We start from the raw sequence: 27467 nt of genomic DNA on the forward strand, positions 1-27467 counted from the left end.
TTGGATTGGAGACCTTTACGGGAAGTTCCGGACCAGCATCTTTGTACCCCTTTACAGCTACTGACATTGTCGTCCATCTGCTGAACAGGAGATAAAGCTAAAACGGACCACTTTTGAAGGCTGGTAATATACCCCTATCGTTTGCTGGATTGTCCTGATATCTAACTCCATTTCCTCTTATATGAACGCTGCTATTGACTAAATGACTTTGTCACATGTGGTAGAAATTCCTGTGTGAATGGATCATGCAGCCAACCAAGAAACTGTGCATTCTGGCTAGACCAAAATGCAATATATAGCACCTATCCTTGTGTATCAATGCCTATTTCCCTATAGATTGTAAGCTTGCGAGCAGGGCCTTCTTATCTATATATCTGTCTGTTATTACCCTGTTTTATTCTATTAATGTTTACAATTGTAAAGTGCAACGGAATATGCTGCGCTATATAAGAAACTGTTAATAAATAAAATAAATAATATCCATGCCAGTACTAAGCGCCATCTGATTGTTTATCTTTATGTGATATATTTAATAATTGGTCCAGTGGAACTTATTACAATAACATCCATTTTAATAATATCATTGGTATTAGCGCTGTTCAATCCCCCTTTTTTCCAATATTATATCTTTGTTTGGAGTTTGACATACTCCTTTTGAACCAGCTGCTTGTGACAGCGCCTTTCCCTTCTTATATTTATTTTACTTGCCATATATATAAAAAACATCAGTATATTATGTGATGACAGTTAAAAAATACAAAATCCAGTGAGCCTTGACTAGGAAGTCCGCTATGCCATAAGCAACTCCATTATATAAACTTATGTTGGTGTGGTCCAGCTCTCCTGTTTCAAGCATATACTTGCCCGGGTGCCCGCAGAATGTTACTCACATACATCGACAGGCTGGTGGAGCACTCCAAGCTCTTAAAAATGACAATACACCGGCATGTAGAAGGCAACGTTTCAGTGCTCGTTTTAATCAGGCACTGTCATCAGGCTTAAAAAGTACATACAACACTCACCTTAAATACAGAATATAACAACACCACGTGTATGCTGAAACCGGACACAGGGCATCTCCCCAGCACAGTCGCGCACAATCAGTGACGTCATCCTTTGAGACGCATCACACGTAACTAACCCATCACCATAACAACACGTATAACAATAATACACGATGCACCATCAGATATAATGTATAAACATTACTATTCAACTACTAGTAGCTAAAGCTGTTTATAAGATACACTGATAGGTATATCACTAAATTAGATAAATAAATAATCAAACATGATTGATAATTACAAATGCAGGTTATCGCAACACATGATACCAGCTGTAGTAAACACACATAGCCCAATTTCTGCAACATGTAAAGAAGGATGTAACATCCGCACATGTGATGTTATCTTCACTAAAACTTATGATCACAATATTATGTCATCTACTATATACAAAGAACACCCAACTGAGATATACAAATAAATATTATTAGCAATTGTCAAAGAATAACAAGATATGAAAACACAAATCATAGGAATCATATCAAATAAAGTGATGGAAACCTGTCTGTTCATTCAGGACCCTAATCTATGAATCCATCTACTTTCTGCTTGTAATAGTTTAAGGCCACAGTTACCCCCCCTGTAGTGCAATGATGATAAAGTATGTTTAGCGGTCATAAAATGCCTGGCTACAGGCTGATCACTAGCCCCACTGTTAATTGCTGCTCTTATTGCCGATCTGTGAGCTGTCATACGTTCCTTAAAGGAACGCTCCATCTTCCCTATATATGACAGCCCACAGGGGCAGATGATCTGGTAAACAATAAATTTAGAGGTGCAAGTTAATCTATGCTTGATATAATATTTTTGGCCAGAATGGGGGTGGTAATATATATCACCTACAATCATGAAACTACAAGTAGTACAAGAACATGTATGGCAACCATTCTTGCCTACTGAAACACCTACTTTATGTTTGTCTTTAGGTTTACCGATGTTAGTTTTAACTAAGTAGTCTCTGAGGTTCCGACCCCTATTATAGCTCGCCATCAATTTTGCTTGTTGGAGCCCGAGATTATTATCGGTTTGTACCATAGGCCATAGATTGCATAAGTAGTTCCCTACTATACCGTATTTCTAAAAATGTTTTAATCATTATGTCCATTTGTTCTTCCGCTAACTGGGGGTCTGATGTTATTCTCCTAATACGTAATAGTTGTGAGTACGGGAGACCTCTTTTGGATGAAACCGGGTGAAAACTATGCATATGTAAGAGGTTGTTGCGGTCTGTGGGCTTTGTATACAATGAAGTTGCTATGCACCCATTAGTGATGGATATTTGTACATCTAGGAAGTTAACGTGTGCATCACTAATGGTATACGTCAATTTTACCAGATGTTCCTTAGAGTTGTGTTCAGCCATTAAGGTTTCAAACTGCGTTTTACTACCTTTCCAAAAGATTGTCTATATATCTAGTATAGTATACTATATGGAGGAAGCACCCGGTGTAAGGCTCACATACCTGAACCGGCGTCTGCTTCCTCCCAAGACATATGCACATCCTAGAGGTTGGAATGAGCGGCGTGCACTTCTAATCAAGCGCATTCCCGATCAGATCCACACTGGTTGTTAGCACGGTCCTGGACATACCAGTCAGACCTACACTCGTCCCCCATCTAGCCCGAAGACATCCCGGGCAACGATCTCACACAATACCACTGCAATCATCAGAGACAACCAGAACAATTATCCATTCCCTAGATATCACGGGACGCCGTGATCTCTATTGACAATTTATCTTATATTACAGTGCAAGATACGAACAATCTGCCTCATACAAATATATAGGACAGATTACATTAAGTAATCATCTATTCCACTACTTCATTTTTTCCAACGCTGCCACCCAATACTGATTACACAAACACCTATACCAAGTTTGTGCAGTTTTTTATCAATAAATTAGAGTAATATCCTACCTTTCATTTGTATGTCATTTATGCAGGATTGTGTTTTTTAAGGCAAATAGTCATAATATACTCCTCTCCCTCATTGCATATTTAGATTCTCTGTATTTCAGACCGGGGGGATAGTAACATGCCACAATATCACACATTGTCTTAGGTGTAGCGCTTGACAAAACCCCTTTTTTTCAATTATATGTTCATATATAGTTGGATCAGAGAAAAAAATATCATGTTCAAACTCAAACATGAATATGTTGGCGTACGATGGGGCCACACTGGACCCCATCGCACAGCCAACACACTGGAGGTAAAAAAATGCCATCCACAAGAAAAAACATTTTTGTAAGAATCTCTCTCATGAGATTCATAACCAACTCAATACAGGGACCAGTATATAAAGGATGGCCATTCAAAAATCTCTGCATAATAATCAAACCCATCTCATGGGGAGTCACTGTATACAAATTTGTTACATCTATGCTACACAGCCATATGTCCTCATCAAATCTAGGTAAATCTTTAAGTTGTCATAATAAAGTAGTGGTATCTAATAAATATCTTGGATGAGATTGTATACAGGGTTGGAAAAGAGCGTCAAGATAGACAGCTGTCCGTTGGTAAAGTGATTTTGTGGCTGAAATTATCGGTCGTCCCGGAGGGATAGGGACCATAGGAAAGGCTGGTAGTAATGCATCCATTAAATCACAAGTAATATCATTATTGTTTACTGCTTGTTGTAATATATGCATTAATGATTTTTCTAAAAGGGCAGTAGGATCCCTATCTAATGTCCAATATGTGACGGTATCACTAAACTGTCGTTCTATCTCAGCAAAATAATCAGCGGCGTCTTGGAGAACCAAGGCACCACCGTTAGCTGCCGGTCGTAATACAAGATCTTTGTTTTTAGACAATCTGTCCAATGTGCAATGATCCATTTCACTGAAATTATTACTCACTGTCGAAATAGATTTATTTTGTGCCTCTATATCTTCATCCAATAAGCATATAAAAGTTTTAATAGTAGAACTGGATGATGGTGGGTCAAATGCTGATCTAGGTAATAATTGACATAAATTTGTTGGTAAAGGAGCTTTATCTGTGGGAGGTATAGGCGTCTTATTGAAAAATTCTTTTAGACGTAATTGCCTCTGTAGTCGGTGTTTCTCTATGGCCCACTGATATGTATCAAACGAGTTCATCGGGATGAATGATAACCCTTTAGACAATATTTGATTCTCTAAAGGGGATAAATCATAGCTGGATAAGTTCATAACTAAATTCTGTGACTCCATGGTGGCTTTCCGCCACATCCCTCGACCTCTGCCTTTTCCATTGTTGGCTACGTCTAGTATAGTGCCTGTGCCGTCTCCTAGTGTTTTTGCTCTGGTTATAGCACCAGGGGGACGTACCCAGTTTTTTGAACCTTCAGATGTATCTGGTTCACTATTAGAGGATGTAAGTTCTGTAGCTGATTCTGGATCATGGCTACGCCATCATTTTCTACGGAAAAATGGTTTTCTACGATTGGCAGGGCGGGTATTATCAGTCCATCTGTAGACAGAATGATTGTCGTAATCCAAGTCTACTTTGGTACGTTTATCATTTTTACATTTTATAAGATCTATTTTATAAAGCTGTAATTGATTGTTCAATTTCTCATACCAATTAATGCCGGTGTCACTGTCAAGAGTAGTCTTATGGGTGCTTTCAAAAATGCTGATTTTACTTTTCACAGAATTCACTTCTTTAGTCGACTGTTCAATTATTAATGATATCAAGTCCATTGAACATTTATTTTAGATTCCGACCCATATTTTACAAAAGGGTCGGATCATTATGGCCAATTTTAGGGCAATTACGTACTCGTAGTCCCCGAGGGAGCCCTATAATAATCACTTAAGGATATACAGTGATATAAAAAGTCAATCTCCTTTTTTTTCATTCTTAGTAAATCTCTATAGATATCCTCAAGGCTAGATGCTTCTGCTTGTTCTGATAAAGCTACTTTATATAATATGGAATCAGCCTCAGGTTCAGAAAAACTGAACACATCTCCCAACGTATAATCAAATTGTGCAAAACCTATAGCTCCCAGTTCGTTATCATTTTGTGTCATAATGTAAAAAATATATTCAATGCTCCAAATACCATACAATTAGATCCAGCAAAATCTGTTTTTATGCATATGTGTATACTGCACATATACCATTGAAGTGTCCAAATGTGGTTTTCAAAGAACATCAATTACATATACATCAAAACATTCTCCATAAGTCAAATGCTGCAAACAATGGATTAAAGTGTCCAAGAGCAAAACAATAAAAACAATATCAGCGGATAATATCCATGTAAATATCCATGTAGATATATAGCTCATAAGAAAAGAATATATACAGTATATAAAAAACTGCGCTAATACCAATGATATTATTAAAATGGATGTTATTGTAATAAGTTCCACTGAACCAATTATTACCAGACGGTGCTTAGTACTGGCATGGATATTAGTGGCTCTCCTATTCAATAATCTCATACGGCTTGGTTCACAATATATAAACATTTAGTGATAAAAAACCATTACATAAAAATCATGCATAAAAAGTCAAAGCATAAAAAGTTAGAGAACAATGGTGTTCTAATCCTGATTTAGGAATAAATGATCTCAGTCTGTTTGAATCCATTGTCCATAAGAAAATATAAAAGTCAGAGTGACAAAGTCACATAATCAAAACCAATCCAGTGGAATACCTTATTGGATTGGAGACCTTTACGGGAAGTTCCGGACCAGCATCTTTGTACCCCTTTACAGCTACTGACATTGTCGTCCATCTGCTGAACAGGAGATAAAGCTAAAACGGACCACTTTTGAAGGCTGGTAATATACCCCTATCGTTTGCTGGATTGTCCTGATATCTAACTCCATTTCCTCTTATATGAACGCTGCTATTGACTAAATGACTTTGTCACATGTGGTAGAAATTCCTGTGTGAATGGATCATGCAGCCAACCAAGAAACTGTGCATTCTGGCTAGACCAAAATGCAATATATAGCACCTATCCTTGTGTATCAATGCCTATTTCCCTATAGATTGTAAGCTTGCGAGCAGGGCCTTCTTATCTATATATCTGTCTGTTATTACCCTGTTTTATTCTATTAATGTTTACAATTGTAAAGTGCAACGGAATATGCTGCGCTATATAAGAAACTGTTAATAAATAAAATAAATAATATCCATGCCAGTACTAAGCGCCATCTGATTGTTTATCTTTATGTGATATATTTAATAATTGGTCCAGTGGAACTTATTACAATAACATCCATTTTAATAATATCATTGGTATTAGCGCTGTTCAATCCCCCTTTTTTCCAATATTATATCTTTGTTTGGAGTTTGACATACTCCTTTTGAACCAGCTGCTTGTGACAGCGCCTTTCCCTTCTTATATTTATTTTACTTGCCATATATATAAAAAACATCAGTATATTATGTGATGACAGTTAAAAAATACAAAATCCAGTGAGCCTTGACTAGGAAGTCCGCTATGCCATAAGCAACTCCATTATATAAACTTATGTTGGTGTGGTCCAGCTCTCCTGTTTCAAGCATATACTTGCCCGGGTGCCCGCAGAATGTTACTCACATACATCGACAGGCTGGTGGAGCACTCCAAGCTCTTAAAAATGACAATACACCGGCATGTAGAAGGCAACGTTTCAGTGCTCGTTTTAATCAGGCACTGTCATCAGGCTTAAAAAGTACATACAACACTCACCTTAAATACAGAATATAACAACACCACGTGTATGCTGAAACCGGACACAGGGCATCTCCCCAGCACAGTCGCGCACAATCAGTGACGTCATCCTTTGAGACGCATCACACGTAACTAACCCATCACCATAACAACACGTATAACAATAATACACGATGCACCATCAGATATAATGTATAAACATTACTATTCAACTACTAGTAGCTAAAGCTGTTTATAAGATACACTGATAGGTATATCACTAAATTAGATAAATAAATAATCAAACATGATTGATAATTACAAATGCAGGTTATCGCAACACATGATACCAGCTGTAGTAAACACACATAGCCCAATTTCTGCAACATGTAAAGAAGGATGTAACATCCGCACATGTGATGTTATCTTCACTAAAACTTATGATCACAATATTATGTCATCTACTATATACAAAGAACACCCAACTGAGATATACAAATAAATATTATTAGCAATTGTCAAAGAATAACAAGATATGAAAACACAAATCATAGGAATCATATCAAATAAAGTGATGGAAACCTGTCTGTTCATTCAGGACCCTAATCTATGAATCCATCTACTTTCTGCTTGTAATAGTTTAAGGCCACAGTTACCCCCCCTGTAGTGCAATGATGATAAAGTATGTTTAGCGGTCATAAAATGCCTGGCTACAGGCTGATCACTAGCCCCACTGTTAATTGCTGCTCTTATTGCCGATCTGTGAGCTGTCATACGTTCCTTAAAGGAACGCTCCATCTTCCCTATATATGACAGCCCACAGGGGCAGATGATCTGGTAAACAATAAATTTAGAGGTGCAAGTTAATCTATGCTTGATATAATATTTTTGGCCAGAATGGGGGTGGTAATATATATCACCTACAATCATGAAACTACAAGTAGTACAAGAACATGTATGGCAACCATTCTTGCCTACTGAAACACCTACTTTATGTTTGTCTTTAGGTTTACCGATGTTAGTTTTAACTAAGTAGTCTCTGAGGTTCCGACCCCTATTATAGCTCGCCATCAATTTTGCTTGTTGGAGCCCGAGATTATTATCGGTTTGTACCATAGGCCATAGATTGCATAAGTAGTTCCCTACTATACCGTATTTCTAAAAATGTTTTAATCATTATGTCCATTTGTTCTTCCGCTAACTGGGGGTCTGATGTTATTCTCCTAATACGTAATAGTTGTGAGTACGGGAGACCTCTTTTGGATGAAACCGGGTGAAAACTATGCATATGTAAGAGGTTGTTGCGGTCTGTGGGCTTTGTATACAATGAAGTTGCTATGCACCCATTAGTGATGGATATTTGTACATCTAGGAAGTTAACGTGTGCATCACTAATGGTATACGTCAATTTTACCAGATGTTCCTTAGAGTTGTGTTCAGCCATTAAGGTTTCAAACTGCGTTTTACTACCTTTCCAAAAGATTGTCTATATATCTAGTATAGTATACTATATGGAGGAAGCACCCGGTGTAAGGCTCACATACCTGAACCGGCGTCTGCTTCCTCCCAAGACATATGCACATCCTAGAGGTTGGAATGAGCGGCGTGCACTTCTAATCAAGCGCATTCCCGATCAGATCCACACTGGTTGTTAGCACGGTCCTGGACATACCAGTCAGACCTACACTCGTCCCCCATCTAGCCCGAAGACATCCCGGGCAACGATCTCACACAATACCACTGCAATCATCAGAGACAACCAGAACAATTATCCATTCCCTAGATATCACGGGACGCCGTGATCTCTATTGACAATTTATCTTATATTACAGTGCAAGATACGAACAATCTGCCTCATACAAATATATAGGACAGATTACATTAAGTAATCATCTATTCCACTACTTCATTTTTTCCAACGCTGCCACCCAATACTGATTACACAAACACCTATACCAAGTTTGTGCAGTTTTTTATCAATAAATTAGAGTAATATCCTACCTTTCATTTGTATGTCATTTATGCAGGATTGTGTTTTTTAAGGCAAATAGTCATAATATACTCCTCTCCCTCATTGCATATTTAGATTCTCTGTATTTCAGACCGGGGGGATAGTAACATGCCACAATATCACACATTGTCTTAGGTGTAGCGCTTGACAAAACCCCTTTTTTTCAATTATATGTTCATATATAGTTGGATCAGAGAAAAAAATATCATGTTCAAACTCAAACATGAATATGTTGGCGTACGATGGGGCCACACTGGACCCCATCGCACAGCCAACACACTGGAGGTAAAAAAATGCCATCCACAAGAAAAAACATTTTTGTAAGAATCTCTCTCATGAGATTCATAACCAACTCAATACAGGGACCAGTATATAAAGGATGGCCATTCAAAAATCTCTGCATAATAATCAAACCCATCTCATGGGGAGTCACTGTATACAAATTTGTTACATCTATGCTACACAGCCATATGTCCTCATCAAATCTAGGTAAATCTTTAAGTTGTCATAATAAAGTAGTGGTATCTAATAAATATCTTGGATGAGATTGTATACAGGGTTGGAAAAGAGCGTCAAGATAGACAGCTGTCCGTTGGTAAAGTGATTTTGTGGCTGAAATTATCGGTCGTCCCGGAGGGATAGGGACCATAGGAAAGGCTGGTAGTAATGCATCCATTAAATCACAAGTAATATCATTATTGTTTACTGCTTGTTGTAATATATGCATTAATGATTTTTCTAAAAGGGCAGTAGGATCCCTATCTAATGTCCAATATGTGACGGTATCACTAAACTGTCGTTCTATCTCAGCAAAATAATCAGCGGCGTCTTGGAGAACCAAGGCACCACCGTTAGCTGCCGGTCGTAATACAAGATCTTTGTTTTTAGACAATCTGTCCAATGTGCAATGATCCATTTCACTGAAATTATTACTCACTGTCGAAATAGATTTATTTTGTGCCTCTATATCTTCATCCAATAAGCATATAAAAGTTTTAATAGTAGAACTGGATGATGGTGGGTCAAATGCTGATCTAGGTAATAATTGACATAAATTTGTTGGTAAAGGAGCTTTATCTGTGGGAGGTATAGGCGTCTTATTGAAAAATTCTTTTAGACGTAATTGCCTCTGTAGTCGGTGTTTCTCTATGGCCCACTGATATGTATCAAACGAGTTCATCGGGATGAATGATAACCCTTTAGACAATATTTGATTCTCTAAAGGGGATAAATCATAGCTGGATAAGTTCATAACTAAATTCTGTGACTCCATGGTGGCTTTCCGCCACATCCCTCGACCTCTGCCTTTTCCATTGTTGGCTACGTCTAGTATAGTGCCTGTGCCGTCTCCTAGTGTTTTTGCTCTGGTTATAGCACCAGGGGGACGTACCCAGTTTTTTGAACCTTCAGATGTATCTGGTTCACTATTAGAGGATGTAAGTTCTGTAGCTGATTCTGGATCATGGCTACGCCATCATTTTCTACGGAAAAATGGTTTTCTACGATTGGCAGGGCGGGTATTATCAGTCCATCTGTAGACAGAATGATTGTCGTAATCCAAGTCTACTTTGGTACGTTTATCATTTTTACATTTTATAAGATCTATTTTATAAAGCTGTAATTGATTGTTCAATTTCTCATACCAATTAATGCCGGTGTCACTGTCAAGAGTAGTCTTATGGGTGCTTTCAAAAATGCTGATTTTACTTTTCACAGAATTCACTTCTTTAGTCGACTGTTCAATTATTAATGATATCAAGTCCATTGAACATTTATTTTAGATTCCGACCCATATTTTACAAAAGGGTCGGATCATTATGGCCAATTTTAGGGCAATTACGTACTCGTAGTCCCCGAGGGAGCCCTATAATAATCACTTAAGGATATACAGTGATATAAAAAGTCAATCTCCTTTTTTTTCATTCTTAGTAAATCTCTATAGATATCCTCAAGGCTAGATGCTTCTGCTTGTTCTGATAAAGCTACTTTATATAATATGGAATCAGCCTCAGGTTCAGAAAAACTGAACACATCTCCCAACGTATAATCAAATTGTGCAAAACCTATAGCTCCCAGTTCGTTATCATTTTGTGTCATAATGTAAAAAATATATTCAATGCTCCAAATACCATACAATTAGATCCAGCAAAATCTGTTTTTATGCATATGTGTATACTGCACATATACCATTGAAGTGTCCAAATGTGGTTTTCAAAGAACATCAATTACATATACATCAAAACATTCTCCATAAGTCAAATGCTGCAAACAATGGATTAAAGTGTCCAAGAGCAAAACAATAAAAACAATATCAGCGGATAATATCCATGTAAATATCCATGTAGATATATAGCTCATAAGAAAAGAATATATACAGTATATAAAAAACTGCGCTAATACCAATGATATTATTAAAATGGATGTTATTGTAATAAGTTCCACTGAACCAATTATTACCAGACGGTGCTTAGTACTGGCATGGATATTAGTGGCTCTCCTATTCAATAATCTCATACGGCTTGGTTCACAATATATAAACATTTAGTGATAAAAAACCATTACATAAAAATCATGCATAAAAAGTCAAAGCATAAAAAGTTAGAGAACAATGGTGTTCTAATCCTGATTTAGGAATAAATGATCTCAGTCTGTTTGAATCCATTGTCCATAAGAAAATATAAAAGTCAGAGTGACAAAGTCACATAATCAAAACCAATCCAGTGGAATACCTTATTGGATTGGAGACCTTTACGGGAAGTTCCGGACCAGCATCTTTGTACCCCTTTACAGCTACTGACATTGTCGTCCATCTGCTGAACAGGAGATAAAGCTAAAACGGACCACTTTTGAAGGCTGGTAATATACCCCTATCGTTTGCTGGATTGTCCTGATATCTAACTCCATTTCCTCTTATATGAACGCTGCTATTGACTAAATGACTTTGTCACATGTGGTAGAAATTCCTGTGTGAATGGATCATGCAGCCAACCAAGAAACTGTGCATTCTGGCTAGACCAAAATGCAATATATAGCACCTATCCTTGTGTATCAATGCCTATTTCCCTATAGATTGTAAGCTTGCGAGCAGGGCCTTCTTATCTATATATCTGTCTGTTATTACCCTGTTTTATTCTATTAATGTTTACAATTGTAAAGTGCAACGGAATATGCTGCGCTATATAAGAAACTGTTAATAAATAAAATAAATAATATCCATGCCAGTACTAAGCGCCATCTGATTGTTTATCTTTATGTGATATATTTAATAATTGGTCCAGTGGAACTTATTACAATAACATCCATTTTAATAATATCATTGGTATTAGCGCTGTTCAATCCCCCTTTTTTCCAATATTATATCTTTGTTTGGAGTTTGACATACTCCTTTTGAACCAGCTGCTTGTGACAGCGCCTTTCCCTTCTTATATTTATTTTACTTGCCATATATATAAAAAACATCAGTATATTATGTGATGACAGTTAAAAAATACAAAATCCAGTGAGCCTTGACTAGGAAGTCCGCTATGCCATAAGCAACTCCATTATATAAACTTATGTTGGTGTGGTCCAGCTCTCCTGTTTCAAGCATATACTTGCCCGGGTGCCCGCAGAATGTTACTCACATACATCGACAGGCTGGTGGAGCACTCCAAGCTCTTAAAAATGACAATACACCGGCATGTAGAAGGCAACGTTTCAGTGCTCGTTTTAATCAGGCACTGTCATCAGGCTTAAAAAGTACATACAGCACTCACCTTAAATACAGAATATAACAACACCACGTGTATACTGAAACCGGACACAGGGCATCTCCCCGGAACAGTCACGCACAATCAGTGACGTCATCCCTTGAGACGCGGCACACGTGACTAACCCATCACCATAACAACACATTTAACAATAATACATGATGCAGCATCAGATATAATGTATTGAGTTGGTTATGAATCTCATGAGAGAGATTCTTACAAAAAATTTTTCTTGTGGATGGCATTTTTTGCCTCCAATGTGTTGGCTGTGCTATGGGGTCCAGTGTGGCCCCATCGTACGCCAACATATTCATGTTTGAGGTTGAACATGATTTTTTTTATCTGATATAAATATCCATCGCTAATTGGTGCCTAGCAACTTCATTGTATACAACGCCCACAGACCGCAGCAACCTATTACATATACAAAGTTTTCACCCGGTTTCATCCAAAAGAGGTCTCCCGTACTCACAACTATTACGTATTAGGAGAATAACATCAGACCCCCAGTTAGCGGAAGAGCAAATGGACATAATGATTAAAACATTTTTAGAAAGAGGGCATAGTAGAGAACTACCTATGCAATCTAAACTAAAAGTTCTCAAACTTGATAGAGATAAATTATTAGTTAAAAAAATAAGAACCAGCCAGCCAGAGATTTTTCCATGGGTCACACAATATAACCCTAATAGTGATACCATCAACAGAGTGTCAAAAAAATTATGGTATGGCCTATGGTACAAACCAATAATGAGCTTGGGTTCCAACAAGTAAAATTGATGGTGAGCTATAGAAGGGGTCGGAACCTCAGAGACTTAGTTAAAACTAACATCAGTAAAGTAAAAAATATTATATCAAGCATAGATTAACTTGCACCTCTAAATTTATTGTTTACCAGATCATCTGCCCCTGTGGGCTATCATATACAGGGAAGACGGAGCGTTCCTTTAAGGAACGTATGACAGCTCACAGATCGGCAATAAGAGCAGCAATTAACAGTGGGGCTAGTGATCAGCCTGTAGCCAGACATTTTATGACCGCTAAACATACTTTATCATCATTGCCCTACAGAATGATAGACCACATCCCTAATGACATATGGGGGGGTAACCATGGCCTTAAAGTATTACAAGCAGAAAGAAGATGGATTCATAGATTAGGTACCCTTGTTCCCAAGGACCTGAATGAACAGACAGGTTTCCATCACTTTATTTGATATGATTCCTATGATTTGTGTTTTCATATCTTGTTATTCTTTGACAATTGCTAGTAATATTTATTTGTATATCTTTTGGGTGTACTTTGTATATAGTAGATGACTTAATATTGTGATCGTAAGTTTTAGTGACGATAACATCACATGTACGGATGTTACATCCTTCTTTACATGTTGCAGAAATTGGGCTATGTGTGTTTACAACAGCTGGTATCATGTGTTGCATTTGCCATTATCAATCATGTTTGATTACTTATTTATCTAATTTAGTGATATACCTATGAGTGCATCTTATAAACAGCTTTAGCTACTAGTAGTTGAATAGTAATATGTATACATTATATCTGATGCTGCATCGTGTATTATTGTTATATTTGTAATATTATATAGTTTGTCCTCTCTTCCTACTGCTCGCCCCTCTCCCTCGCCAAGCAATCCTTCTTCCAGTTGCTCATCTCCTCTCAGTCCTCCAATCCCCAACGCCTCTTTGGTACTTTCTAACACTCTCCTTTGTCCCCCCCTCCACCCCTCCCATCCTCCCTCACTGCATTTGACTTTGCCTACTTCTCTTCCAAAATTGAGGCAATTCGGCACAGTATTTCCTTCAATCTCTTTGCTGCAACCCCACCTTCCCCACCATCCGTACCTCCTGGCCACCCCACCTTGTGCTCCTCCAGCCCCACCACGGGTGACGAGGTCCACTCCCTCATCTTGTTCTCTCCCCCCCTCCACCTGCCCCCTTGACCCCTCCCTTCTCGCCTTTTACGCTCCCCCTCATCCGCAGCCTGCTCCCACCTTGCTCACCTTTTCAACTTATCTCTCTTCACCGGCATCTTTCCCTCATCATTCAAACATGCTCTTGTCACACCTATTCTCAAAAAACCCAACCTCGACCCGTCCTCACCCGCCAATTACCGCCCCATTTCTCTTCTCCCTTTTGCCTCCAAACTACTTGAGCGGCTTGTCTACAGCCGCATCACCAGCTATCTCTTTGCCAACTCCATCCTTGATCCTCTTCAATCTGGCTTTCGCCCACTTCACTCCACTGAAACTGCCCTGGCCAAAGTCACCAATGACCTGCTTGCACCCAAATCCAGGGGCCACTTCTCTCTGCTCATCCTCCTGGACCTCTCTGCAGCCTTCAACACCATGGATCATACTCTCCTCCTCCACACCCTTCAGACCTCTGGCATCTCTAACACCGTCCATGCCTGGTTCACCTCTTACCTCACCAACCGCTCCTTCTCGGTGTCTGCCTCTTGCTCCACCTCCCCCCTTCCCGTTGGTGTCCCGCAGGGTTGTCCTGGGTCCGCTGCTCTTTTACCTGTACACCTCTACACTAGAACTCATTAGCTCCTTCAGCCTCCAATACCACCTCTATGCCGATGACTGTACCTCTCCTCTCCAGAACTCTCCCTACATCTCCAACCTCATCTCCTTACATACCCCCTCCTGATCACTTTGGTCTGTCAATGACTGTTACCTGTCCTCCACCCTGGTTACTTCATCTCATGCTCGTATCCAAGATTTTGCCCGTACAGCCCCCTCCACTGGAATGAGCTCCGTCGCTCGATCAGGCGCTCCCCAACCTTGCAGAGCTTCAAATGTGCACTGAAAACCCACCTGTTCATCAAAGCATACCCTTCCACCACATAACCATATTACCAGGTCTCTCTCCCTCCCTGTTAGCGCTGCCTTCTCTGCCCTGGCCGCCGGACTGCGGCTAGCCGGCAAGGAGGGAGAGAAGGACAGCGCTATCTTCTCTGCCCTGTCAGCAGCCGCTGTTCTCCGAAGTAGGGAGAGAAGGACAGCGCTATCAGCGCTGCCTTCTCTGCCCTGTCAGCAGCCGCTGTGCTGCTGTTCTCCGGAGTATGGAGAGAAGGACAGCGCTATCAGCCGCCGGGGGAGGGGGTGGGTGCGCCGGCGCTGGGCTAGCCGATCACCGCAGTGATCGGCCCACGGGGAGGGACAAAGTGTGTAGAGGGACCAGGAGGTCCCTCTGTGATTGGCGGCTGCTAGAAAATGATTTTCCAGCAGCCACCCACAGTGCTTTTCTGACTGGTCGTATCAGATACGACCATGTCAGGGAAAGCCCAGTCTGGTATGGTCGTATCTGATACGACCATGCCAGGCAAGTGGTTAATGGCTTACTTGATGCCTAAATTGTGCAGTATTTTGGTCTATCCAAACCTTTATCAAGCTATCCAACAGTAAAATGCAGTACAATGGATCCAAATAAACCCAGAGGCGGAATTATTTGGATCTGTTGCACTACATTTTACTGTTGGACAACCTGATAAAGGACCGGATGGAGCAAAATATTGGAGCATTATTTAGGCATGAAGCCATTAAAAAGGGTTGTCCTGCTGCAGAATAAAATTGGAGCCTATCAGACGCCTCCCTGATGGTTTTGCATGATGGAGAAGTACCTATCGAATTTATCAGCATTGAGGACACCATTAATCCTGACCAAATCCCCAATTCCATTTGCTGAAATGAAACCCCAAAATTGCAAGGAACCCCCACAATGCTTCACTGTTGCCTGCAGACACTTATTGTACCGCTCTCCAGTTAACAAACTGCCTTCTGCTACAGCCAAATATTTAAAATTTTGACTCATCAATCCAGAGCACCTGCTGCCATTTTTTTGCACCCCAGTTTCTATGTTTCCATGCATAGTTGAGTCGCTTGGCCTTGATACCACGTGGAAGGTATGGCTTTTTGGCCGCAATTCTTCCATGAAGACCACTTCTGGCCAGACTTCTCCAAACAGTAGATGGGTGTACCTGGGTTCCACTGGTTTCTGCCAGTTCTGAGCTGATGGCACTGCTGCATATCTCCCGATTTCAAAGGGAAGTGAGCATTGTGTCTTTCATCTGATGCACTAAGTTTCCTTGGCTGACCACTGCATCTATAGTCCTCAATGTTCTGTTTCTTTGTGCTTCTTCAATAGAGCTTTAACAGCACATCTTGAAACCCCAGTCTGCTTTGAAATCTTTGCCTGGGAGAGACCTTGCTGATGCAATATAATTACCTTGTGTCTTGTTGCTGTGCTCAGTCTTGCCATGGTGTATGACCTGTTATGAAACGGTCTTCCAAAACCTCACTATTCTAGCATAGTTTGGTCCTTTTTGGTATGATTGGTTACCGGACTATAATCCTACAAAATCTCTGACTTTGTGCAAGTGTACCTAGAATAAGCAACGCTGTTTTGAAGGCAAAGGGTGGTCACACCAATTGATTTCTCTTCTGTTCATTCACTTTGCATTTGTTGATAAAAAAATAAACTATTAAAACTTCTATTTTTGAAAGCATTCTTACTTTGCAGCATTTTTTCCACACCTGCCTAAAACTTTTGCACAGTACTGTGTGTGTGTGTATATACACACACACACTACCGTTCAAAAGCTTGGGGTCACCCAGACAATTTCATGTTTTACATGAAAACTGACTTTTATTTATCAAATGAGTTGCAAAATGAATAGAACATATAGTCAAGACACAGGCAAGGTTAGAAAAAATGATTATTTGAAATTACAATTTTGTCCTTCAAACTTTGCTTTTCGTTAAAGAATGCTCCTTTTGCAGCAATTACAGCCCTTTGGCATTCTAGCTGTTAATTTGTTGAGGTAATCTGAAGAAATTTCACCCTACACTTCCTGAAGCACCTCCCACAAGTTGGATTGGCTTGATGGGCACTTCTTGCGTACCATACAGTCAAGCTGGGCCCACAACAGCTTAATGGGGTTGAGATCTGGTGACTGCGCTGGCCATTCCATTACAGACAGAATATCAGCTGCCAGCTTCTTCCCTAAATAGTTCTTGCATAATTTGGAGGTGTGCTTCGGGTCATTGTCCTGTGGGAGGAGGAAATTGGCTCCAATCAAGAGCTGTCCACAGGGTATGGTATGGCTTTGCAAAATGGAGTGATAGCCTTCCTTATTCAAAATCCCTTTTACAAATCTCCCACTTTAGCAGTACCAAAGCAGCCCCAGACCATCACATTACCTTCACCATGCTTGACAGATGGCATCAGGCACTCTTCCAGCATCTTTTCACTTGTTCTGCGTCTCACAAATGTTCTTCTGTGTGATCCAAGCACCTCAAACTTCGATTAGTCTGTCCATAATACTTATTTTTCCAATCTCCTCTGTCCAATGTCTGTTCTTTTACCCATATTAATCTTTTCCTTTTATTGGCCAGTCTCAGATTTGGCTTTTTCTTTGCCACTCTGCCTAGAAGGCCAGCATCCCGGAGTTACCTCTTCACTGAAGACGTTGACACTGGCGTTTTGCGGGTACCATTTAATGAAGCTGCCAGTTGAGGACTTGCGAGGAGTCTATTTCTCAAACTAGAGACTCACAGACTAGCTGTTGGCCGCAGCTTCCTCTACAATGAAATTGCTTCTGCCAACAGTTCTATATTTGAGGTGTTCTAGTCGTATTGCTTTCCATACGGCCCTGTCACGGGAGTGGGCCATGTGACAAGCAGCGCTATACGGACTGGTGGCAGCAGCACCTTCACCCCTCACTCACACCAATGTAAGCCCTGTGCACAGACTGCTATGTAGCCTATCCTATTCAAGTGAACACTGGCCCAAAGCTCCCCCAAACCCCTTACCGGCCGCACGCATGGTGCAACACCTTTCTCTTGCATTGATGAGATCAATAATTTTTGTTTGTTATTGCTCAGCTTTACGGATTAAGACAAAACAAAGTGATGCAGTTTTAAAGAGTTTTTCGTTTTTACATCAACTTGGAACAAAGACAGAAACATTATTATATTAGTATGTAGTGGTATATATATATATATATATATATATATATATATATTTTACACACATACACACAACGGGCACACATTACCAGAACCAAACATCTTTCCTATACAGAACCACTTGAATAGGTTCTAAGAAATCAGACATTAGTAACCAACATTGCATGATGCCAATCTGGTGTCTATAAACACAGTAAAGCTGGGCATCCACTATACAATTGTCAGATATCTGGCTGGTTGGAATGAAAACCTGGTAATGTATGGGTGCAAATGACAGTCGATCATATGGTTTTAAACACTGAAAAAAGGTCAAAGAGAAAAAAAAAAAAAATTGTTCAAATTGGTTAAATTCATGTGTTCTAACCAATTTGTCTGCACAACCATTTTGGCTGTTTTCCAGTGTTTGTGAGCAAATGGACAATTTTCATTTGCTCCTATACATTACCAGGTTTTCATTCCAACCAGCCAGATTGGACAGATGACAGAAAATTGTATAGCAGATTGCCAGCTTAAGATAGAAAATTAGATAATTTTGACAGGGATGTAGTTAATAGACCAGTGGCCAGCATGCCACCGGTCTTAATCCCGATGGAGAAACCCAGTCACAGGACTTGGGAGGCGTCGAAATACCAACGCCCATCTTAATCTTGACAGTGGTAAGCCAGGGACATCATAGCTGCACTGGGTGGGGGAGGGGGGGGGTGGGTGGTGGTTATGTTTAGACACACTGAGGGTTACTTTAGTAGCCATACCCATCGGGACACCGCTGTCGGTATTTTGACAGGAGGCATCCTGAAGGTCAGTATTATTACGTACCCAGTCCATGATGTATAGGGGCAGATTCAGTTAGTGTTACTTTGTTCTCCCAGGTAAAGTACAGAGCAGCCCTGTATGCAGCACTGACCGGGACAGTTTGTAGTGGTTGGCATTACGGCAGGTCTTAAGCTGCATACACATGTAAAGATTCTGTCCAACCATCCAACTTGTTGATGGTCATGAAAATCTGGTAACGCATGGGAGTAACTGATGATCAGCAATTTGCTCCTAAATGTCAGAAAACACTGAAAATTGTAGTCAGACAAGTTTGTTAGATGTTCGATCTAAACAATTTGTTCAGTTTGTCCATTTTCTGAAGTTTGGGAGCAAATTGCTGATTGTCATTACTCCCATACGTTACCAGATTTTCATTCAAACCAACTAGTTGGACAGAAAATCTTTGTTTGAGTCCTCACCAGGAACCTGAGTAGAGTTTGTATGCACCCCTTGTATTTGTTTCCTACCACACTCCAGAAATATACGGTCAGTTAATATGATTAAGAAAAAAAAAACCCTCCAGGAGAACATGTAGTAGGGAATATAGGAGCAGTGTGAGACAAATGACTAAATATTTTGTAAAACACTGTGGGATATGTGTTCTAGAATCAGTGGTTCAAAGTACCACAACAGGCCATGTTTTCTGTATGTAATCATGCACAAGTTAATTAATTTTGTTGGGTCATTAATACCAGTATCCAGGTAGAAATAGGCAAAATATGACCTACTGGAGGTATTTGAGAACCACCAAGCTACATAAACATTAATGCTCATTTCTGGTCACACCTACCTAGGAGGTATGAGCAGATAAAGCGCAAGCTGCATACACACAATTTAGTAAAATAATGATTTTACTAAACAATTTGGTCATTTTAAGGGAAAAAAAAAAATGAACAAAAAGTTTACTAAAATCATTCATTTCCTAAATGTAATGAACGATTTTTTGCATATTCCCTTACTGAAAATCATTGAGTTGGTCAGTCTGACTGAACTACAAACGTGAACGTGCATGGATAATTGTTCATTTTAACTGAGAAAGTGAATTATTTTTTGAATGAATATAGTTAACAATAATCATTCAAAAAAATCTGTGTATGCACCTCTAGGGCTACACATGGGCTTTCAACTTACTAGCCGGTAGCAGTTTCCCAGGAAAGGACATAACAAGCCACATCTAAAAGACTGGCCCATAGGGCATACATCAGGTGCAGTATAGCCATTTATACTGCACTGGACGTATTTACTTGATACCAGCTCAGTCATCTTTACTTCTATATACGCTTTATTGGACACATTACGTTAAAGCAACCGTTCACACATCGCGCAAGTACACCATGTGATTTAACCACACTGCCTTCTTGTTTATGGGAGGCATCCATTATATTGTAGAGTGGTCATGTACCTCAATGGAAAAGGATGTCACTGAACTTAAGCAAAGTATTAACTAGAGCAGTGAAGTGCAGTTGGTTTATTAATTGAGGCGTCTAGTAAGTACTTCTGCATTTACAAATTCTTAATATACCGGCACCAAGCAGTGGGCCAAGTTGTGTTTTACCACATAAGATAGAAGTGAATCTTCCAAACCTTCGTTATGGTAATTGTATACTTAATGCCCAATTCATTACAGATTAATGCTGTGATAAACACATGCAGGTCTGCAGCAAAAATAAGCGAATACATGCTGTCACACAGTCAGCATAACGCCAATACCCCATCCCTTGATCTGCAACAGCTTTGTACCTGCATAGGTGATTGCAATGCCAACTCACGCTGCGATGCATATGCTGTTGTGATCTGTGATCACATCCCCTTAATGTTGTGGTTATGTTATAAGTGGTGTGCAGTAAGGCACCTGTTTAGTCTGCAACATTAGATTAAGCTATAAAAGTAACTGTAATCTGCATAAAGTTAAAGGGAGGATAGAGATATATCCTCAATTTTATCTCACATCAAGCTTTGATACATAGGCCCCCCAAGTGTCTACAGCTTTATGCCTGCAAGTAAACAGACTAGTACTTTAGTGCATGGAATGTGTATAGTGACATGGTGGCGAGTGAGAGTGTACTACAGCCAAAGTTGGAGTATAACACCAGCATATCAGTTATAGGGCACGATTCAATTCAGCACTATGTAAATAGTGCCGGGAGATAGCTCCTGGAGCTATTCAATTCATCGTGCTGTTAGGTCGGGGAAGGCTCGTTATCGCGCCTTAAACAGGGTGTTTAGGCGCGATAATGGGCATTCCCCGACCTAACTTCCCGGCGCGAGGCCGTTTTCCCGGTGCTAAGGGTAGAAAACAGCCTTGCGCCGGGACTTTTGTCGGATTTCTTCTCTCATCCCCGGAGGCATGAGAGAAGAAATCATTAGTCGGACTTGTCAGCGCGGTGTATTGAATAGCTCCGGGAGCTCACTCCCGGAGCCATTTACATCGCGCTGAATAGAATCGAGCCCATGGAATGCAAAATAAATGGAGGATAGTCAAGTACTTTAATATGAAGCTACCATGACCCATGCTTATGTTAAAATAAGAGTATTGATTTTTTTTAAAAAAAAGTCTTTATTTGTAAAACTGGTCAAACATTGACATTCTGCCAGTACACAAGCTACAAATGCTTGAGGGACAGCTGCGCGTCATTAAGAAAAACAATTCCATAGGAACACAAATGTGACCCCATCTCACAGTCATCCATTTTGTTGCATTAATGCTAAACATTTACTCTACAAAGAAAAAAAACTTAAATAATGGTCCCAAATAATGAATCCTAAGTATACGAGGTAATAGCTACAACTACATTAAATAAGTCTATACATTGACACTTGCTGAAGTACAGGCAGCAGAATTGTGCTCTATTCCGCTCTCCCAGGCACAAGTAATATGAAGAGTGTTCAACTCAGGCACATCGGGGAGAATGCCATGTTTTTGGATACTGTGCATCAGATTCCTGAATTTGGGAAAAACAAGGAGTGACATCACTATAAGCAATATTACATTTTTGCTTATTTCCTCAAAGACCTCACTTCTACTTACCAGTATGGTCTTGACATCACATAGTAGAGTGTCGGCCTTTGGAACCCATTGAAGGTTGAAGCTGCAGCCACAGTGTAGGCACCCATGTTCTCAAACAGCATCCAGTCTCCAACCTGCAGCTCTGGCAGATCAAACCGCTCAACTATACGATCCAGACCATCACATGTTGGCCCCCAAATGCTGCTAGAGTAGAACTTTTCATCTGATTTTGGCTTCTGCAATGATACATTGAGTAACACGTTATAAGCGTGCACAACCTGTGAATCACATGCAAGAGCCTTGGGGGGTACTCATGGCTGTAGCCAAGCTTTAACTATTAAGATAACTGTTAAGACATGCCAAACAAGATGAAAGATGTTCAAGCAAGTTAGGAGTCCTAGAACAATGCTGTACTTTAAAAGCACCAAATTAGTTGCTGTGCGTTAAGCTGGGTACACACTAGGCCGATCTATCCAACAATTGGCAAGTTTGTTACACCTACCAGTCACCTGCCCGATGTGTCAGGCATGACATCACAACTGGGCAGGCATTTAAGTTTACCAACCCAGTGAGCAGTCACTCACTGCTGGTTCCCTGCAGCATGCCCATACACAAGCAGATTAATCGGCAAGATATCCTAAGCTGCTGCACAGATCAGATATGTCTGACCAATGTTAGACATAACTGCTGTACACACTAGCAGTTAAACTATAGCTATATTGCCCGTTCAATGGGACAGACGATCTCAGTGTGTACCCTACTTTAAGCATTTGCCCACATTGAGACCAGTCTCCCATCTTTTTACAGTCACCATAAGGGTATTCTAAAGATCTACAGGCAAACACTACATAATGTGCCAAAAGTTATACCTTTTGAAGGACTGGTTTGACATGTGCGTGATCATACAAGATGCAGTTGAAAGAGCCATAGACCCCATCATTTACATAGTACATGAGAGTCTTGTCACTGGAACAATCTTCTTCATCTAAAGAGGTGATAAAGGCAGCTTTAAAGACAATTCTGACAATTAAGACTAACATCATGACAAGCAACTTCAGACTAATATACTACATACCATCAGAGCCAGTTTGTTCCGTCAGCATGACTTTCTTTGCAATAATATTGACAGCCAGTGTGAAGGAAGAGGCAACATAGTATCTCCCAGGCTCTGCAATGATTTTCACTCCAGAGTCAGCTGGGAAGTATTTATCCAAGGCAGGATTTATCACGGATGTTACCTGAAGAGAAGTGTAACAGATTCCTAAGCAACAATCCTGGTTTTCATTCTCAAAAACACAGCAACTCTAGATTAAAGCAGCTGCAGAACTAAAGCATTCCTATACAGAATAGTCACCCAAATATGACAGGTATAGTTAATGAAGTTAGTTTTATTACCTCCTCAAATTTGAGCTTGACATCTTCTGATCCGGGGAATCCACCACCAATGTCAAGTAAGTTCATGCTGAATCCAAGCTCTGCTCCCATATCAAAGACACAGCGGGCATCCAGAACAGCTTGCACAAATGTTTGTGGGTCTGTACAACCACTGCCAACGTGGAAACTAAGCAGAATATATAGATGTGGAGCCAGTTAGCACAGGACAACCACTTGGGGTCAAGTGTTGAGTAATGCAATGAAGTATAACGGATACATTTGAAGGCGGAAGATTTACCTTACGCCGATGATATCCACATTGAGTTCCTTAGCACGTTCAAGTAATGTCCTGCTAGTTTTCAGGGTAGCACCAAACTTCACACTTAAGCGACAGACTGCTTTTGAGTCATCTGTGGCTATACGCAGAACAAGTCTGTAGAAGAAAGGTGACATTTACTTTGAAGTAACAAAGTGAGATGTTTAACGTTAATCAGCACAAGTTGTGCTAAAATCAGTTATAATTTGCCCAAATAATCAAACTCCAGCACATTCAAACACCTTGGAAAAATAAGTCAAAGGAACAGATTCAATTATGTGCCCAAGACACTGAAACAGGTGGTACAGTAATTGCAGAAGGCAGACTGCTTGAAATTTATGGGGGTGCAAGCAGAATCTGCCTACCACAACTACCCAAAATTATCTACTCAAAAATGTCAACTAGAGGGACAAGAGCAATATTTAATTGTTTAGGATCAAATAAATTTGGGGCAAATGTTCTCACCCCCATGAAAAAGTGCTGCTGTATGCCACACTTAAGGTGCGATAACCGCTGCTCCGATTGATTGGTACAATTTGGCTGCTATATCGTATGGGCATGATATCTGTCAGTGCACGCACCTTGGAGGTCATACATCAGACCCCCAGATCTTACTGCAGATTGTCACAGGAGGTGCGATTCCCATGCAGCGCTACACATGGGGAGAGCGGCAGCATAATGGGCCGATCCCTCCATTTGGGGACCGCCTGAGATTGACATCCGACCTCCCCCCCACCCCCCTGCATGGGTGGCTTAACAGTACTTCAGACTTGCACATTATTGCTGCAAACAGAAATGTGCAAGTCTAGGGCAAGATCAGTAGTGAAGGTGCAAATTGCTGTACCGTTGCTGGTGTTTCCACACTGTTCCAACATCAGTTTACCCCCTTTGACCCTAATTGGATTAACCTCTTAAAGTGATCACTTGCTTAAGCAAACAGGCCACATTGATCAGCTGACACATTAATTGAATATCCTAGATGGTTCCGTTACATCTGGCAACATTGAGATGTTTATAGACGACAATAACTTACTTGGCATTAGGGTGATTTCGTGCAACCTTCATTAGTTCCACTTCACTGTCAAATGTCATCTTCTCAACTCCAGAGCTAGCGGCATACTTTATCTGAGAGACTTGTTTACAAGGGTTTGCATAGATTATCCTCTCTGGTGGCACACCAATACTCTGAACAAGCTGAATTTCAGTCTGTAGAAGACATAATGTTTTAATATGCCAATACCACCATACACAGTTCCACATTTGGAGTTAGACACCTATTTAAAAAAAAAAAAACCTACTACAAACCTTGCTGGCACAGTCAAAACCTGCCCCCAGAATGGAGAGAGTCTTCACAATGGCTTTGCTGTCATTGCATTTAACTGCATAAAAGGGTGTTACACGTGGAAGTGCTTTATACCACCGAACATGTTTCTTCACAATATCACCAAGATCAGCAACATAAAAAGCATCCTTGTCATCCTAAAAAGAAAGGACAATTTTAAGCTCCTTAATACACCTTTTATAAGTAGTTTCTCAGCCATAGAGTCAATGCACACAACTTACAGATGAGGATACTTCATTGATTTTTTGCTCCAGGACATCCCGTGCAGCAAATCCTTCCTCAAGGAAGCTGAAGTCAAAGTCTTCGTTGCTAAAGCTGTTCATTGTCTCAAAGCTTTCGGATCAAAATATGTAGAATGCAACAAACTGCAAAAAATAAAGTTTAAAGTTATTGCTGAGCCCCTTTGCATAGGAGGAAGCTTAAGTCAAATGTTTGCCTGCCGGACACTTACATGGACAAGTAAGAGATGGGGTTTATTACAAAGAGAGCCTCAGCTTTGCTCCCAAGGAGGCTCTCCGGTGAAATAGAAGCCTGGTAAGTACAAGACAAGACCTACGCTCTCAAAAGAGCCGTACTTCTGTGCTGTGCTGCTGGCGTTCTGCGAGAAAAAAAAACAAAAACAGACACTTAAAGACAAGTCGGCAGATGTTACTTCACATTCAGTTTTAAGAAACAAAAAGCCACCCCCCCCCCCCCTTCCAACAAAAAACTCAGAAAGGAGACACCATGCGTCATGCACCCAGCCCATTTACTGAATGATCAACTAACTCCACACCCCTTCCTAGAAGGCTAGCCGCGTGTCACATCAGCGAGCCGGCAATGATGACGCAGCCAGTCACCAAGCAACACTGCCGGCTTCCACCCTACATGCCGGATACCTGACAACATACCTTACAGAGGCAGGAATCAGTGGATCTCTGTATTCAATCATGGGCTAGGCCAGTTAGTTAGAAATAAACTAGATCACTTTGAAAGTTCTTAAAGTGCCAGCAAGAATGATTCTGCAATTTACAGGCTACAATACCATACAGGGACATACACAGCCATGACAGACCCCTGGAGGACCCTTCCACATGAGGAATAACTGTACAAAGATTACTCCCTTAGCAGTCCGACTATTAAAGGGGCAAGTGCCCTCCCCAGTGACTGGGAAACCCCACATATGCTCTAGCAGCACTCAGCCTCACCTCTGGCACGTGTCCTGTACAGGAGGGGGGGGAATCACCAACCTCTCAGCCGCAGTCACCCGTCAGAGGGTGTGATATTAGTATAATGCACCAGCTCCGTAGTAAGTATAGCAGCCACCCACCACCTATTACTATCTCCTGCCATTGCCGCCCCGGGACACGTGTCCAGCGCTCTCCCTCGCCGTGCGCAGCTCCCCGGGCCATATATTCCGTCCCCAGCACGTAACTTACCTTAAAAAGCATTTACGAAATCTGTACCCATCGAGGCACCAAATCCACCAGGAGAGAAAAATAATAAGGCACAGAAACAGCGATTCCAATCCGCACACGGAGCTGGGCAACAACCTCCTCACACCACAGAAACCTGAGAATGATTCTGCTGCCGGCACACACTGCCTTTTATAGTGTGGCTGCCGTTACCATGGCGACGCGCCAGCTCAAACCAGCGCTGATCGGTTTGCTCCAGGGCAGGAGGGGCGGGGCCTGGCCGGGCTGTTGGCGCGCGTCCGGGCCGTTGGCTGTCTTTGTCTATTGTGACGCCACCGCTCGGACTTTCTGTGACGCGGGGCTATACACAGTTATCAGTTATCGTTCTAATCGCGCGTCCGTTACCTCATAGCTCTCTAATGATATTATATACTTATATTATACACGTGTATCCTTATATCCCTTCTATAACAGCGTGCGGGCAGCGGTTCATACCGTGTTATTCAGTCGTTCGTCGGATATGTGTGTAGCATTTGCTATATAAAGAGTATATTCTAGTTTAATAAACATAAGCATTTTATATATATAAAAAAAAAATCCAGTTATTTTAAAATGTAATTACCTATCTTATAGTTATTAGACCAAACATTAAGCAATGTATACAGCTATATATATATATATATATATACACACACACACACAATTTACATATAAACACATTTTTATTATATATATATATATACACATATGTGTGTGTAA

General features: G+C 40.5%; 1 protein-coding gene across 1 annotated transcript; it reads right to left on the reverse strand.

Annotated features, from left to right (window-relative positions):
- Positions 1-21622: 21622 nt before the first annotated feature.
- Positions 21623-26878, reverse strand: ODC1 (ornithine decarboxylase 1). Its single transcript, XM_088444598.1, has 11 exons — positions 26733-26878; positions 25766-25912; positions 25536-25679; positions 25278-25451; positions 25006-25178; positions 23955-24089; positions 23678-23843; positions 23358-23520; positions 23152-23267; positions 22304-22518; positions 21623-22217 (listed from the first exon to the last, which is right to left on the reverse strand). Exons 3-11 carry the CDS (start codon positions 25635-25637, stop codon positions 22079-22081), a joined length of 1383 nt encoding a protein of 460 aa, XP_088300724.1. The 5' UTR covers positions 25638-25679; positions 25766-25912; positions 26733-26878; the 3' UTR covers positions 21623-22078.
- Between the last annotated feature and the right edge of the window lie 589 nt (positions 26879-27467).

Source organism: Taudactylus pleione, unplaced genomic scaffold (genome assembly GCF_031769625.1).
Source record: "Taudactylus pleione unplaced genomic scaffold, aTauple2 ptg000367l, whole genome shotgun sequence".
NCBI classification, from domain to species: Eukaryota; Metazoa; Chordata; class Amphibia; order Anura; family Myobatrachidae; genus Taudactylus; species Taudactylus pleione.

Coding starts and splice junctions, on each gene's coding strand:
- ODC1 (XM_088444598.1), bottom strand. CDS start 25,637: ATGAACAGCTTTAGCAACGAAGACTTTGACTTCAGCTTCCTTGAGGAA. Junction 23,268..23,357: donor GGAACAAACTGGCTCTGATG/GTATGTAGTATA, acceptor TCACCTCTTTAG/ATGAAGAAGATTGTTCCAGT. Junction 22,519..23,151: donor TCAAACCAGTCCTTCAAAAG/GTATAACTTTTG, acceptor GTATCATTGCAG/AAGCCAAAATCAGATGAAAA.